The sequence below is a fragment of the Eretmochelys imbricata genome, chromosome 18 (assembly GCF_965152235.1).
Source record: "Eretmochelys imbricata isolate rEreImb1 chromosome 18, rEreImb1.hap1, whole genome shotgun sequence".
In the NCBI taxonomy this organism is placed as follows: domain Eukaryota; kingdom Metazoa; phylum Chordata; order Testudines; family Cheloniidae; genus Eretmochelys; species Eretmochelys imbricata.
The window spans coordinates 12,068,383-12,085,462 of NC_135589.1; the positions used below are offsets into that span (position 1 = coordinate 12,068,383).

The window sequence follows — 17,080 nt, forward strand, 5'->3', positions numbered from 1 at the left end:
CCTTGAGTGGAGGGGCCTTCTGTTCGGACTGAGGTGTATTATCACATGCCCAAGAGTATAATCCCACAGGCTTTCCCTCCCCATTAGGGTTGGGTCTGGTTGCACTCCATTCCATTTTATGCAAATTAGCCATGGCCTCATTTGGGCACCCTTGGCTGATCCCGTGTTTACAGCTTCTGAGATTGCTTTCTCATTTGACACTTGAGTTGTGAGTTGCGGAGGAGGATGGGATCAGTCTTGTTATTTTGCTCTCTTCCGTTGTTTGCTGCCTTATGTGGAAACGCTGGCTCTCCAGCCTTCGCTCTGCTTGAATGCATCTGGTTTGCCCTTTGTGCAGATCCTGACGGAGCTGGAACACAGTGGTGTTGGCAGAATAAAGGAGCAGAGCGCCAGGATGTTGGGTCACTTGGTTTCCAATGCCCCACGACTCATTCGTCCGTATATGGAGCCCATCCTTAAGGTAGGGCCTTCTTCAAATTCCTGCTGACTTTAGGTGGAGGAGATCTTTTGGCACACAGGTGTATCACACAATAACTGTGACCATGAGCGGCACCATTTTCATTGCTCTGTAATGGCATAATAACCAGACTGGAGTGTGGTCCCTACTACAACCCGGAGTGTGGTCCCTACTACAATCCTGAGTGTGTGCAGCTGCTTGATCTGGATAGACATTGGATGTGCAGAAACCCGAAAGGTGTAATAGAAATATGTTGTAAATCTTTGAAACATACGTTGGCACCGATGAGCATCTGTTAAGGGCTTTGTCTTACTGGCATTTCCAGTGCAGGAGTCAGGGAAGAGATTGCTCAGTGCAGGGCAGGGGGGAGAAGTTTCTCAGAGGAGTCTAACTTTTTGTATGTCATCAAACAGGCATTGATTGTGAAACTGAAAGATCCTGACCCAGATCCAAATCCAGGGGTGATTAATAATGTCTTGGCCACCATAGGGGAGCTGGCACAGGTAAGGGTATTGCAGCTTTATGTGGAGGCATTATCATTGCTGCCTAATCCTGTAACAGTTCTAGATGAGAGCCCTTCCTTCCTCTGTCTACAGGTCAGTGGGCTGGAGATGAGGAAGTGGGTGGATGAGCTCTTCATCATAATCATGGACATGCTCCAGGACTCCTCCTTGCTGGCGAAAAGACAGGTGCGTATATGACACCTGCCCTAAGCCATGCTGTCCTCTGTGACCAGAAGCGTACAGTAAAATGTCAGTGCGCGCAATGAGAGCTACTAAAAACCGTTCGCTCAGAATGTCAGTCTCTCATGGAGCGCCGAGTCCGTTCTTGATGGAAATTGTAGTGCCACTCTGTCTCGTGACCAGGGTGTTCTGCCCCATGGCTGGAGAACCCAGCGTAGGTCAGTAGTTTTCGTGGAAGACACTGGCATCAGGCTCAGTGCTGCAGAGACGTTTCCAACACTGACTGAAGGAGATGGAGAAAAACGTCATATCTCCAAGTGGTGTGGTGTGTGTTGTATAAGCCTGAGGTTTGTAGGTTGCCAGGTGTTAATTGACTTTTCACCTTCCCTTAACAAAGAAACCCTGTTTGTGGAGGATTCCAGTGTCAAGGCCTATGGAAGGCAATCAGAAGTTGAGATGTTTTAAAAGAAGAAAAATGACTCTGGTGTGACAGGACAACTAGTAACTTGCTGCTTGGCCTGGTCATAACTAACCATTTGGGGCTATATTTGTTCCAGGTGGCTCTGTGGACGCTGGGACAACTGGTGGCCAGCACGGGTTATGTGGTGGAGCCGTACAGGAAATACCCAACCTTGCTGGATGTGCTGCTCAATTTCTTGAAGACCGAGCAGAACCAGGGCACTCGGAGAGAGGTAGGAACTCAAAGCTCACTTCCCAGTGGCAGCTTCTTCTGCATACTTGCATGAGAAGGCGAGGTCAGTCATGCTAACCTTCTGAACGAACGACTGATTTGTTGTTGGGGTTGATTGAGGAATAGTTTGGCATAATGGGCAGGACTCTAAAGGGGCTGTGAATGGAAGCTAGTTAAGTTGCTCACTTCAGTGGATGGGAAGAATCAGTACACTCTATTTGGAATATGATGGGACTGTCTCTCCCACCACCCGATCTTCTTCCCCTTCCCTCCTCCAGCTACCCAGAGCCCTGGGTTCAGGCTTCATTTAATGTTTTGATCTTAGCATGGGTGATATGCCTTGACATGCCTTCTCTTTTTTGATTTTTCTCCCTTGCTAGGCTATCCGTGTGCTGGGACTGTTGGGGGCTTTGGACCCTTACAAGCACAAAGTGAATATTGGCATGATTGACCAGTCACGAGACGCTTCGGCTGTCAGCCTGTCGGAGTCTAAATCCAGCCAGGATTCTTGTAAGCAGAGGGAGACTGGGAAAAGAGTGTGCACCCTGCACTGTTTAGTTTAAAAGGGGCCTTGGTTTTTACATTCCGCACAGGAACTAAAGATGAAAGTGACGTAATACAGCATCTTGGTGGTTTCCTCAGTCAGTACTGAGAGGTGGGCTAGATGGATACTAACCAATAGTGTTTCCCAAAAACTCCATGGGCTTTACACATAACCAGGATTTTCACTCAAAAATGAAATGACTTAAGCTATGAAAAAGCAGCATTATCTGTAGCCAGGGCATAGGACAGAGTGTCAAGAGACCTTTAGTTTTTTCCACAGCTCTGCCTTTGAGACTTCAGGTGAGTCACATCTCAATACCTCTTTCATCATTTGTTAAAAAAGAGCTAATAATACTGACCTGCATTTGTGACATGCTTAGAGATCTATGGATGGAAAGCACACAGTATTAGCATTAGTATGCATGAAACAGAAAATACTTTGAGGGTTCCATGCCAAGCTCCTTTTTTTAATTGTTGTTGATACTAGAGGGTTCCTGTTGACTAGAATTAGAGGTGAAAGTCAAATTCACCTGTCACATATCTCCCTGCCAATTTTTGAGGTTTTACAATTGCACCTTCCTGTCTTATAAAATGTCTTTCTCTTCCCTGTTGTTGTGTGAAAGGCTAACGGAAATGGGAGATTGCCTATATAGGGGAAATCTGAATACACATGATGTGGTCAAATGTGCAATAAAATGACCAATAGAGAAAAATCTCCTCTAATTTTTTATCTGTAATGATCTTGGGTGCTACTTGCAGCAATAGTCCATAAATTTCAGGCAAATGTGTGGGGAATTGTTTAAGCTGATGGTGTCCCCTTAAAAATGTTACATTTAGTTGACAGGGTTTACCTAGGACTGCTTGTCTACAAGGTCACAGCACCACTCCCCGAGAACTGTTTGACTCCTTTGAAAGTTCTCCCCGTTCCCCTTCTCTCCTTTTCATGGGAATGCAGAATACAGTGGTTTTATTCTGAGAATGAAGATCAACCAGAAAGACTTTTTAAACAATTACCAGCTTAAACCTAGTTTTTCTCTCTCAAAGTACCTTCTAACCTGTTCCATTACGTATTCTTGCACTAGAATGAGCTTTGTTTCAGGAGCACAGGCTTTACTGTCCATTGCACAGTTCAGTGCTTTAGGCCTTTATTTCTGTAACTCCCTGGGGGTGCATGGTGTCTGACAGACAAATTACACAGCCCTCTGCCCTGCGGAGCTTGCAATCAAAGTAAAACGCTGCAACCATCTAACCAAAACACTTTCCAAGTAGGTGTCCATGGAGTATGTCAAACTCCTACAACTGAGGATATCAGTAGTTTTACCCCCTTACTTTTATCATTGAATTTTGGTGCTAACGTAAGTAGAAGTTCATGTGGTTGCTTCAGCACAAAGTTCTGCCCACGTCCCTCACTCCCTGTCTGCAGTTACCCATGTTGTGTACCCATTTCCTGAACAGAGAGCAATTATCCTGAATTGCTTGGCGATGGTGCGGGGACATAGACAGGCAGCTGTTTGCCAGGTGTTTGCTTAAATGAAACCATCAAACTGGCGTCACAGTACTTTGGTTTTAGTAGGAATTTTTATTGGCACTTTCAACTGTTACAATAAAAAATATAATACCAGATGGAGCGTGATAAACTGTCCCTGAATTCAAATAGATTTCTAAGCACTTTCAATATAGCATCTTGTAAGGCAGTGAAAAGCTCCCTGGGTTCAGCTGTGAAACTGATTTGTGTGTGTGTGCATGAATTTCACTATAAACAAAATAAGAGAACAGAACAAAAATAAGTAGCCAGATTATGAGCATCTCCAGATGTGAAATTCACTATAACTGACTTTACATTAAGTTACAGGTAAAAAATAAACACCCGGGATGGAAATAGTTCTATTGACATGTCCACTCAGCCATTGGCACGGTTTTCTTTTATGAAATCCAAAGAATTCAGTGGCGCTCTGCTGGATTTCCACTAGTGTGAATGAAGTCTAGGTATGGAATAAAAAATACCATTTAAATTCGTTTCCAAATACTAATACAAACAGAGAGGGATGAGAGTGCAAACGGAATGTGGTTTCTTTGTAGTAGAGCGATATATGGTGATACAGACGTTTGAGTAAATTTTCAAAAGGCCCTTAGGGTTTGTCTACACTTGGAAATTTACCAAAGTACTTATTCCAGAGTAATTCTGTGTGGATACGCTCATATTCCAGAATAGTTATCTTGGTAAATTTCCAAGTGTAGACAAGTCCCAAATGACTTATGAGCCTAAATCCCTCTGAATGTTAATGCCACATTTGAAAATGGGACTGAGGCACTTGAGAAAATTTTACCCGATAGCTACAAAAAAATTAGCATACTGCTTACCATATTTTAAATACCTGATTAGATGGGAAAAGAAGGAAGGGAATGTTTCATCTTTAAAGAGAGAGAGGAAGAGGCAATCAATCAAATGTAGCTTATTCCCAGGAGAGGTTTGTATTGCAGAATATTGTATAAATGGGATGTGAGAGCCAGTGTCTGTCATGCTCCAGCTATTTAAAAGTGATTTACAAAGTCAGACGGTCAGTCACTGCAGTGCATCCAGCCATGGAGGCAAACGTCTTAGGTGACATGTGCTAGGCTCTGGTGCACTCACACCTTTGGGCATGAGTAAGTGTGTCCCTAGGAGAGGAACGTTGGCCAAAATGGCAGAGTTGTCCCTTCATTTTTTTACAAAAGCAGAGTGGGATCATGAATTTTCCTCTTAGGTGGCCACCAGGGACGAGCAGTGGTGTAATGAGCAATCAAAGGGCAGATCGTGTTATTGTTGAGACACTAGTCTTAGCTCTTGTTGTTGTGTTGAAGAACTGCAGCTGAGAAAGATGACCGGTAGCTAGGCCAGAACCACGAGTGTTAAAGCTGTATGGTTAGTGATAGCTTTTAGTTTTCTGGGGGCAGACTCCCCTCTCCTGCACAAAGAGCATGGGAGGGGAGCAGGAAAACTCTGCTCATTTCACCTGTTTCCCCCAAGCTCTTGTGACAGAAGAAATTTTGGAGAGAGGGGACTGTTAATCTTGGAGCTGTGCCTCTACCCAAACCCATAAATCCTGGTGACCTGACAGAATCCTGGGGATTTCTTCTGCAGTGAGCCAAGTCGGTGTTGCTATCCCATTCTGTCTTCCTCAGTAGCACGTCTGCAATACCATTGCCTGGGTTCCCCTCTGACTGTTTAGCAACATTACCCCATGCATGGAAGAAGTGTCCAGGCTCTGTAGGGGCCAATACTCTGGAGATCATACCTCTCCTCTTCCACCTGTTCCTACCCTGAAAGCTTCTGGGCTCTTTCTATAAACAGAGTCTCAGCAAAGAAGCAAGTGCAGTGGGCAGATTGGGGCGCAATGTCTTAAAGATGCCCCTCCCCTTCTCTTATTCTTTTGGTGCAAAAATTGAGATATCCAGGCAGCCAAGTTTTTTTCTGTCCTCTAAATTTAGGAATACAACTTTCAGGGTCTCAGGGCTTTGGTTTAAGTTCCCACGGACTGGTCATCTCCTCTGAGCATGTTGTTAATGTAAATTCCTCTTTTCCCCCCCATTAGCCAGCTGTGTCTGAAGTGCAGCACTGGTGTGTATTGTGTGTACACATGTAAGTGACTCTTCCTTACCTTTTCCCAGCTGATTACAGCACCAGTGAGATGTTAGTGAACATGGGAAACCTCCCTCTGGATGAGTTCTACCCTGCTGTCTCCATGGTAGCCCTGATGAGAATCTTCCGAGACCAGTCCTTGTCCCACCATCACACTATGGTCGTCCAAGCCATCACCTTTATTTTCAAATCCCTCGGGCTGAAGTGTGTGCAGTTCCTGCCCCAGGTCATGCCAACGTTTCTCAATGTAATTCGGGTTTGTGATGGTGCCATCCGAGAGGTGAGTGCTAGGAATTTGCGCCCCCTTCCCAAAACAAGAATCCATTGTAAAGAGAATGCGACTGGCTTTGGGTGCTCCTGCACTGAGTGTTGCTGCCAAGCATGCTGCGAAAGTGAGCTACCAGCTTTGCTTTCTCTCTCCTCTGGGCATTGATCAGAACATTCTCCCTCTCCATTGAAACATCTGCTACCAAACATTCCACCCCCCCCCCCCCCCAAAAATGGCCAGCTCTCAGTTCTGCTTCTTTCTTAAGCCATCCTGTGCAGGTCCCACAGCTTTCAGCGGCCTCTGCAGTTTTATGCCCTGCTGCACAGTGTGTCTTTACATGTTGCATGTAGCGTCTTAAACCTCTAGCAAAGCGGTGTGCTTTCATCCTCCTGTGCAGGGAATTTGACTTGCTGCAGTCAGTTGACATTCACAGCTGAGTGGACAGTGATTCCACAGCACCTCACTTCTTTCTCATTTAACTAGCAATTTTCACTTAAATGTAAAATTGAATCAAAAGAATGGGCCTCAGCTGCATCTGACCTAAAATGGCTGGCTCCTCCTCAAGAGTGTATGTAATGGGGAACTTGCATGAGATACTGGAACTGTGTTTTACATGTGGGATGGGAGCAACAGAATTACCCCCATTCCTGCTACAGAACCACAGTCACCACTGGCAGTCCTCTACCAGACTGAATTACTGCTCAGATTGGAATGAAAAACCCTAGCGCTCTGGGGTTGCCGAGTGCCTAGACATGACTGACCTAACTTGCTTGAAAGCTCTGCAGTTTTGCACACTCTCTTTAAAAATTTTCAGGTAAAAGAAGATGGTGAAAGTGTACTGGGGAGAAGAGCTGAGGTGGGTACAAAGCACAAACAAGGCAGTTCCCTGCACTGTATGTAAACATCCTCTTGCAACTCTACAAGACCTCTGGGTTATTTTTCAGTAAACATGTATGTGTTGCCCTAGCCAAAGAGGCTGGTTTTTATCCCTTGTCCACTTACCTGATTTTCATTAAACCCCATAATCTATTCTTCTGAGCTCCACTTGTGATTTGGAGCACATTGACCTGTATTTGCTACGAACACCAATTACAATCTACGCCACAAGTTTTACGTTGTGAAACGTAATAGAAAATTATACAAATGTTATTGGTTTTTTTGTTTTGGTTTTAAATAAGCATTTGTGGACCAGGGGTGCTCACCCAAATTGTTACGTTATTTCACACCAAACTCAAAACTAAAATCGTTACAGTGGATAGTTGCGCATGATTTTGTTTTGCTTGATCAAAGTGAATCATGAACCAGACACAGCAAATGTACCGTAGAATGGTCTAGGTCACAATACTCCCAGGATACAATTAGCCATCTTTCTAATGAACTGTTAACCTGGCAAGTACTGCAATCTGTCCTGTAATATTCCACCAATATGCCTCTGTGGGGAGAGGGAGAGAATATAGAGCAAAGTATCTTAAAATGTGGGTGAGTTTGGCCAGTAGTCAGGGGCAAGAGATCGGGGCTACATTTTCGGAAGCAGCCTCCAGATCTGAATGTATGAAGCGATGTGATATTTCAGACTCTGGGTTCAGACTTGTGAGTCTGTTGTTTAAACACCTAATCAATTTGCGTGCGTAGAATCCCTTTGGTGCATGCGTATCCAAAGTTTTAAATACTCACAGCAGTGGATAAAAATACCAACTCTGGGTTGAGGCTGAGAGAGAGAATTTGGCCCCAGACTTCCAGCATTCATAGATGTGCATGTTGTTTAGTTTTTAAAGGTGCTTGCGATTAGCCTTTGAAATCAGATTTGCCCTGATTTGCGAGGCCATTTGGACAGCAGCATTGAGCACTTATCTGTCTCTTCCTTTCAGTTCCTGTTCCAGCAGCTAGGAATGTTGGTGTCTTTTGTGAGGAGCCATATTCGACCCTATATGGATGAAATTGTCACCCTTATGAGAGTGAGTACAACCCTTAGCCTGAACCCCAGTATCCTGGAAGGTGGTTAATTCTGCTTTCCTTTATTGAGCAGGTGGGGTCATTCTTGAGGGAATATCACAGTCACAATGTACCTATCCACCTAGAAAGAGAGATCAGGGGAGATTAACGAACCTTTGCAGCTGTGAAAGGCAGGGAAATTATTAATGAATGGAGAAAAATATTGATTAATAAAATCTCACTTAATATTACAATAATAGTTTCTTCTTCTAATCCAGCCTCAGAGGTGTTACTCCAGTGGAGGGTACGTGCCATCCTCTTCTTTGGTAGGATTGAGCCTGGGCTTTGCCAACTACTGCTGAACAGCGTGGGATGGAAGCTGGAGCATTGTGATTGTAACCAATGATTCGCCTGTTGCCCTAAAGCTGGTGTAATAAGCAGTGTTAAATAGGTGGCTTGGGTGTTTTGTTTTTTATTAAGTTGCTTAAATCAGGGGGTTGCCTAATGGAGGAGAAATTCTCTCTGCAAGTTTCACTGTATCTAGCATTAGCCTTATGCTGTCTCCTGGTCCCATACTGCATGCAGCTCAGCTATAGAGAACCTTTTTTATCTTTCTCCTCCAGGACTTCTGGGTCATGAACAATTCTATACAGAGCACAATTATCCTACTTATTGAGCAAATTGTGGTGGCTCTTGGGGGCGAGTTCAAGCTCTATCTGCCTCAGCTCATTCCTCACATGTTACGGGTCTTCATGCATGACAGTAGCCCAGGACGCAACGTCTCTGTCAAGGTGAGTGATCCAGCCTGTGAGGTGACATGTTGGGTACTTCCTGTCCAGGAGCATAGTCCCATGGGCACCACGTCTGGCTACACTGAAGCAGGAGGGGTGGAATAGCCCTACTGCAGTAATAGCATGGGATAAAGTGGTTCAGTCAATGCGCAGGTGAATGCTCTGTGCCAGAGCAGCTTCTAACTGGAGATAGGGTTACTTTAAAATGTTGCTGTTTCATGACTTTATTAAGCTGGGTGGTATTGGATCATCTTTCCCTCCAGCTGTTGAATGCGATCCAGCTGTTTGGAGCTAACTTGGATGACTATCTGCATTTGTTACTACCTCCCATTGTAAAGCTGTTTGATGCCCCAGACGTCCCACTGGTGGCTCGCAAGTAAGTATCTGCCAACTCTGTCCTCTCTCCTCCACTCTGCCTCCATTCATCTGTGTTCCTCAGTAGCTGCTGTGGTCCTACATGGCACAGATTGCTGATTAGTCCCTCTACAGGCTAGGTTTTCGATAATCAGATACACGTAGTACTTGTTACTTTATTTAGTTGACTGCCTCAGTGCTAGTGCTCTGTTTCTCAGATGCACTGATAAATCCTAGCTTTCACCTGCCATTGTCTAAGTCGTTGCCATATTCAAGCAGTCTTGCAAGTGTTGTCACCAAAAGCCCACTAAACTGCCATGTCTATTTCTATTGTTGCTGATGGCTGAGACATATGTACATAGATCAGTTGTATCTTTATAATCAGCCTTCTCCTCCTATCCTGTGCCATCAATGAAACAGTTCTTCCCTCTTTCTGCTCTGGTTTCAGAGCTGCTTTGGAGACTGTGGACCGCCTGACAGAATCCCTGGATTTCACTGATTATGCTTCACGGATTATTCACCCCATCGTGCGGACCCTAGATCTAAGCCCTGAGCTACGGCCAACTGCCATGGATACATTGTCCTCTCTGGTCTTCCAGCTAGGGAAGAAGGTAATTTCCTTTTTAAGTGTGACAGCTCCCAGAGAGGAGGGAATTTCTTTCATGGCTTTAAAATGGGAGAGTTTAACATGTAGTCAACCTCGATTTTAGAGAGACAATGCCCAGTTTTGCAGTCTTTCCAGTCAACGATTGTGTATTGCAGTGGGTTTGCCCCTTACAGTATCTCCCCTTCCTGCCCCACCAATAGCTTTTGGTAGCATGTGTTTTTCAAATCAAGCTCTTTCAGATTCTGCTTCTAGCTGCTCAATGAATTGAAGATGAAATCAGTGGGTATATTTTAGTCTTGGTGAGACTAACTGGCTTTTGACTCCTTCTCCCATATAGTACCAGATTTTTATCCCAATGGTGAACAAGGTCCTGGTGCGTCATCGAATAAATCACCAGCGGTATGATGTTCTCATCTGCAGGATTGTGAAGGTGAGCTGGCTTGTATGAATGCAGCCATGTGTTGTGCTGGCTTGTATGAATGCAGCCATGTGTGTAGAGTTGGATTCAGGTGGGTTCTGTACTGAAGCTACTGCAGCAGAAGACACGGTATAGGCTTCTCGCTGTTGCATGCAGAGTAACTGTTTCCATGTTCTGTATAGCAGACATAATACAGTTGGGTATTTTGAGACTGAAACTGGAAAACTTATCTGCCGTGTAAAACTTGGGCTCCCCATAGAAAAGTCTCTGAAATGTCTAGGAGGGATCTACCATAGTAGTTGGTGTCTTTCCTTCTCTCTCATGTATCTTCTTCATCATTTCCACCCTAGGACCAAGGAAGGATTCTCCCGCCCAATCCCAGTTTACTACAGTAGGTCCCATGGTTCATAAGTCAGGAACGGCTCCATATTTCTCAACATAATTCCATTATTATGTCCTCTTCTGTCACTAGCACAATGTCTTTCTGCAGCTCTCACTGAGACAACTGGAAGACAGTGGGAAAAGAGGCTGGGTTTGTGGTGTATTATTTCACAATGATATGACTGAGTTTAGCTTCTCCACCCTCGAGTGTTGGGAGCCAAGATTTCTTGGCAGCTAGTGCTTATGGGATTGGGATGACCTGAGCTCACAGATGCCGAAGATGTAATATATTATTCTGAAAGATCATCCCCCTGCCCCAAATGTAGCTTAACAGTTGGGAACTTCTTGAGTTTCCTTTCACGCAGACTGGTAGCCTTGAGCAGAAAGTGGGAGGGGAGAGATGGAGAGGGAAGGACTGTGCACATTAAAGGAGGTCTTAATAGTGGTACACCTGGCCTTCATTCTGAGCCATTGATTGCAGGGCTACACCCTTGCTGATGAAGAGGAGGATCCCCTGATTTATCAGCACCGAATGCTGAGAAGCAGCCAGGGAGAGATGCTGACCAGTGGCCCTGTGGAAACAGGGCCTATGAAGAAATTACACGTCAGCACCATCAACCTGCAGAAGGTAAGTTATGGATTTCCCACAGTAGCTTGCTGCAGAAGGTTGGGGGCTGTCGGTTCCTTGATCAAAGAGTTATGTCTGGAGCATCTGAACATTTTCAGGGCTCTCTTCCATTGCCAGCTGTCAGCCACAAGAGTAGACTTGTCTGGTGTCAGGGGGCTTCCTTTAGAATTCTAAGCTTATAAGCAACTTTGAGGTTCTCTCTTGGTTTTAGAGGATGTCTTGCGAGCAGTTCAGATGCTGGATTGAAAGGGACCTTGTAGTAATACTAAGGGCTCTTTCCCTGTCTCTGAAGTGTTCACAAGACTCCTTGATTCTAAGGAGTGAGCCTTGGAATGGTCTACCATTTACTTCTGGATTTAACTACTTCAGCTCCATTGTAATGTTTTTTTCTACCCTCACTGTCCTTCGGAATAGCCCATTACTAAAGGCAACTGTGTAAAGTGCTCTCTGTTCCATGTTAGAGTTAGTCTTGTTCAAATGAACTCCCTGTGGTGCTTTCCAGTTCTGTGCATGGATGCGTGTCTAGGTATTTGTACATGTGAGACTATTTAGACCAAAGATAAATAGTGACTGGTTCAGAGGGAAATAGCAGGAAAGTATTGGCCAAGAATGACAATAATGACTTTGATATGTAGCCCTTTGCTTAAAGCAGTAAGTGCAATGAAGGAACTGGGTTTTACTTACGACAAGTTCATGGCTACCGCTCCACTAATCATCGTGCTTATCCTTGGCACCTCTTCCCAACAGGAGGCATTGGAGCACTTTGGCCAGCCTCTGGGTGTTTGCACTGGGTGTTCTCCAGCTGCTCTTAGGAGGGCAATAGCACAATTATGATTGGTCACGTGAGCAGTGTTTGATCATGAGGCTAGATTCAAAAGGGTGTATTTGTGGCACTCCCTCTCCTCAGCAGGATGAGGGGCTAAGCTGACCCTGCTGTTCTAATTCTAGACACACGCTAGTAGGTATTTCAAATTCTGATGCTTCACATTGACATGTGACATTGGGTATGTTTTGCAAAGGAGAGAGAATGGCTGCAGGTCTTGCTTGTTAAACATTTATCATGAGCGATGGGAACATGCTTTGGGTGGGTTGCTTAGAAGTGAGGCTGGATTGTTGCAAATGGCCCTGTGGAAGGAGAACCCCAGCAGGGAATGGAAGAACAGATCGTACCAGATGAGATGTAGAGCTATGGAGTAGAAACCTCTCTTGCTGAAGCCTCTTATCCTCTGCTTCGGGCTCACGTCCTGGCACCGCACTCAGCAGCTGAGCTGTCTTGCTTTGTGTTTCAGGCCTGGGGAGCAGCAAGAAGAGTCTCCAAAGATGACTGGTTGGAATGGCTGCGGCGATTGAGCTTGGAGTTACTGAAAGATTCCTCGTCGCCATCCCTGCGCTCTTGCTGGGCCTTGGCTCAGGCCTATAACCCTATGGCCAGGTACAGTCATTCTGTATTTCCTGCCTCTCCTTAATATGCTTGCAGCAGCAGGCACAAGCCAAATAAATGGTGAGGAAATGGAAACTCACATAAAAGCGGCTGAATTTTACATAGAATTGCCTATTGCTGGGGGAAGGGGAATAAAATGGTTGGCATTCCTGACTGGCAGCTCCTCAAGGGGCGATCTTGAGTGGGAGGAGAATTTTCAATATGATTCTGCCTGCTGCTCTTTCCAGAATAATAGAAGGAAAATAAAAGTGAAGCTGGAAAAACAGGAAAGTAGAAAATAGTTTGTAGAGCCCAGCATCTCAGGTAAGGTGGAATAAACTGCTGTGATTTAATAGCATTGTAACCAGTAGGTCTAGGGCGACTTGGTTTTCGTGAGCAGCCGCCCGTTCGTCTCTTCCCTGTGGCACATAATTGTCACTTCACTGGGCGGGAACCTGATACTGTTGTCACAAGAGTGCCACTCGTTTCTAGTTTTGCTTTTGTGATAGAAGTGAATCGTAGCACGCATGTAATGGAAAGGCTGATAGCATTGCAAAAGTTTGGGGCTTGCTGTGTGGGCAAATGTTGTGCAAGTGTCCTTTACAGCTCTGCAAATGCATCTCAGGTCTGTCCTTTTGTATTTCCCTGCTATTCTAGCCCCACTCCCAGAGTGCCCCCATCTTCCCCCCCATCCCATGTGCACACAGAGCTCTGCCCGTGCACTTAATCCTCCCTGCAGCAACCCCTGCTATGCCCCAGTTCCATTCTGTAGTGAGCACAGCCTATGGGATAACTTCGTGATGTCAATATATGTCCAGTAAAAATACTAAGGGACATTCTCCCTGCCTCACTAGTTCAGGCTGGAGCCCAGATACAGTATTCAGAGCAGAAAGGATAGACACACCCCTGCTATTCCAGTCCACTATAATCATATTGCTTTAAAAGATTTTATTTTTTAAATTTAATCTTGTTGGGTATTTTGTGCTGAAGAAATAAACACAAGAATTTCTCATTCCTGTGCATACCAGCATGAATTGCAGGACTCTGCACAGAAGGAAAATAAAGTGTTTCAAAGCCAGTGCTTAAGCCATTAAGATCTCTTGTGGTTCTGGGGTCTAAGCATAGTGTTTGGAATAACAAGACTCCTTGCAACCACATGTTTTAATCCTGGCTGCATTTATTCAACCCTTTGCCCCACTCAGGTAGGTAAAGTAAATTCTCTGCAACTTGTGTGTGAGCCTATTGAGTTAGATCTTCAAAGCAGAGGTTCTGTGTCAAACATCCTGTCATGCTTTTTCAAAGATCAGGAATCCCTCCGCTTGGCCAAAAACCTCCCACCCCTCACTGTTGTGCAGCAGGCTGCGTAGTAGCTGGCTGCCAGGTTACTGTCCTCCACCCCCAGTGATAACTGCAATGACTTTTCTACATGTGGTTCGTAAAGCAGGTTGGAAACCTTTGTGCTGAAAGGCACTGTGTAAATGTAAGGTAATATTTAATATAGATAATACCAGGAATTTCAAGATAAACTTATTTGTATTCATTTTATATCCTATTTTCTCTGCATTAAAAATGAATAAAGCAGCTAATTGCGGGAAGGGTACTAAGACAGTGAAAGCAAGAGCCTCCCCAGTTATGCATTTTAGTCTTTTATTTAAGGTTTAATATGTTCTTGTAGTGTGTCCCCACATAACCGCACTTAGAATCAACTACAGAAAGAAGGCTGAGGTTGCATTTGTCAGTGCTTTAATCATCTGCTCTCTTGTGAGTCTGGTTTCTGATTTCTAGTACCTCAGCAAGATTCTTCTAACTGTTAAGCTTCATAATGATCCAAGAAATACTTTGGTTCTCTACAGAACCTCTGAAATAGTTTCAGCAGCAGGCAGAATGCTGAGGCAGCAAGTGATAAGCCTCATATTGGAGAGCCAGTTTTATGTGGAACTCTATCCTAGGATGGTGCAAAGGGTTGGTAAAATCTCGTGTTGGGCCATGGCCTGAGGCTCAATCTGCTGGACTAGAAAGGACTCCATCCTCATTTTCACTCCTCATCTAAAGACAAAAGTAAAATTACTTAAAATATTCTGGTCCACTCATCATAATAATTGTCTCCAAATATATCTCCAGAGCACATATGAGCATCCTAACTCCCTCCTGTGAAGGGAGACTGAGGAAGAGGTGACTTGTCCAAGGCCACAGAAAGAAACTGCCAGAGCTGGGATTTGAACTGAAGAGCTGTGTTCTAAGTGTTAGTTAGACTGAAATCCTGTTCCCAAATGACCTTATATTTGTACAGTATCTCTCACCCACATGGTTCTGAAGGTGCATTACAGACAGATCGCTCAGCCTATATACAGTACGGAAATCACTGAGTGTAGTACTGAAATGTCATTACATCTGGGGTGGAACAGAGTAGATATTTAATGCCTGGCAGTACTACACAATGACTTAGGAAAGGTAGTGAAGAATTCCGTATCTATCAAACTTCAAAGGGAATCGAAAGAGGCATAGTGCAGTTATCTGTGTTTGGAATTTGGCAGGGTTAAAATCTCTTATTTAAAAAAAGCCAGGGCATCTTCAGTGACCACAAGTGGCCAGGACCTCAGTTTTGTCGTCATGTTGGCTTCCGCATAGCAGAACACAGGAGCTCAGCCCACAGCAGGAGAACAGAAGTTGGTTTTACAGTTAATGGTTAATTCCTACCTCTAATCCTGTTTTCCCTCCATCCTCAGAGATCTCTTCAATGCTGCCTTCGTTTCCTGCTGGTCTGAGCTGAATGAAGACCAACAGGATGAGCTGATCCGAAGCATTGAGTTGGCCCTCACTTCTCAGGATATTGCAGAGGTGACTCAGACCCTGCTGAACCTGGCAGAATTCATGGAGCACAGTGACAAGGTAAAAGAGAGCCCCTTGTTGTGGGGCGGGGGTGGTTATCCTTACATGCTGTCCTCCTCTCCTGCACACCCACTTGATTTCTGATTCTGACCTGTTCCTCTCCAGGGTCCGTTGCCATTAAGAGATGATAATGGAATTGTCCTGTTGGGGGAACGAGCTGCCAAATGCCGTGCCTATGCTAAGGCCCTGCACTACAAAGAGCTGGAGTTTCAGAAGGGCCCTACCCCAGCTATTCTGGAGTCTCTTATCAGGTAGCGTGACTCTCATCAGTTCTGGTTGTGCCTGACTTCCATCAAATTTCCCCTGTCCGCTGTTGTCATTTACAGTAGACCCACTCCACTCTCAGGCAGCAAAAAAAAAGCCCTTTGGTGATCCAGAGTGACAGCCGTGGGGTCTGATGTGTAGATTCACAGATTGTTTGCTTTCAAGGGGGCATTTGTAGCTTGCAGACTATGCACACTCACACCTGTCAAGTTCATTTCTCTTTCTGTGCAGTAAAAATTCTGGTGTGAGCCAGCATCCTGGAGTTGCTTATTTCCCTCTCTCAATGAGCTGTAACGTGCTGAAGTTTTGCAGGACACAGTTACAGAAGCAGATCAGTTGGAGTCCTTTGATGTTCCCTGGTTAGGTGTGAGTCCCCAGGGAGTGGCTGAAACTTAGATGAAAAGTGTTTCTGCACCTTAAAGGAAACAGTCAGTGAATCTGAAGCTCAGCAGCTGAGCAGAAAGCTTTTGGGAAATGAACTTGGCCTTTATTTGTATCTATTGTTGTAGCTGAGTATTTCAAATTGTGCTAAATTGGTGTTTATCAGTGAGATGGCAGGAATTACTGGGTTTAAGGAAAAGGCAGAAATTATGGTGTGTCTCTCCCACTCCATCTCCCCCACAACAAGGGATTTTCAACCCTTCTGATTCTGAAGGGTTTTGATCACGAAATCAAGGGCTGTTGTGCAAGTTTGCAGCCAGTCAAAGTGAAATATGCCACAGAAAAGTCTGAATTCCCACCAGTTCATCCAGCCATCACAATGGGTGGTACCTTTTGTGGTCTTACTATTGTTACTTAAGTGCCAACATTAACAATTTCATTTGTGATTGTCCTACTGGAATAACCAAGCACTGCATTTTGCAGTGTGGCTGGAGTAATGTTGCTGCACCTTTGGTTTTACAGGATCATGCCCTGCAAGCCTAGCTTGTGGAGTCCATGTGTGACATCCTGTTGTTTTGTGATGATGTAAGGGTCACTCTGGGGGAACATGCCACGGCAGCGTCATCACGGTGGAAGCATCAAAATGCCGTGATGCAAAAGTTTCTCTCTAGATTAGATGTACCTGCTTTACCCAAACCTCCCATTCACTTGAAAGAAAGGCTCCACATAAATAATGTTGCTATGTTTGCAAACA

General features: G+C 44.8%; 1 protein-coding gene across 5 annotated transcripts in view; it reads left to right on the forward strand.

The window, feature by feature from the left end:
• The window catches only part of MTOR (mechanistic target of rapamycin kinase), a 104,620-nt gene that overhangs the window by 12,350 nt on the left and 75,190 nt on the right, over window positions 1–17,080 (forward strand). For 3 of the 5 annotated variants that reach the window (XM_077837599.1, XM_077837601.1, XM_077837603.1), the window contains 16 exons: window positions 338–460; window positions 871–960; window positions 1,054–1,146; window positions 1,698–1,832; window positions 2,212–2,341; window positions 6,023–6,273; window positions 7,076–7,117; window positions 8,130–8,216; window positions 8,817–8,984; window positions 9,248–9,360; window positions 9,787–9,949; window positions 10,283–10,375; window positions 11,226–11,372; window positions 12,662–12,804; window positions 15,519–15,681; window positions 15,787–15,932. In XM_077837599.1, the coding sequence (XP_077693725.1) occupies window positions 338–460; window positions 871–960; window positions 1,054–1,146; window positions 1,698–1,832; window positions 2,212–2,341; window positions 6,023–6,273; window positions 7,076–7,117; window positions 8,130–8,216; window positions 8,817–8,984; window positions 9,248–9,360; window positions 9,787–9,949; window positions 10,283–10,375; window positions 11,226–11,372; window positions 12,662–12,804; window positions 15,519–15,681; window positions 15,787–15,932 (2,087 nt within the window). The remainder of the gene's footprint in view (window positions 1–337; window positions 461–870; window positions 961–1,053; window positions 1,147–1,697; window positions 1,833–2,211; window positions 2,342–6,022; window positions 6,274–7,075; window positions 7,118–8,129; window positions 8,217–8,816; window positions 8,985–9,247; window positions 9,361–9,786; window positions 9,950–10,282; window positions 10,376–11,225; window positions 11,373–12,661; window positions 12,805–15,518; window positions 15,682–15,786; window positions 15,933–17,080) is intronic. The other 2 variants (XM_077837600.1, XM_077837602.1) reach the window with 1 other exon arrangement.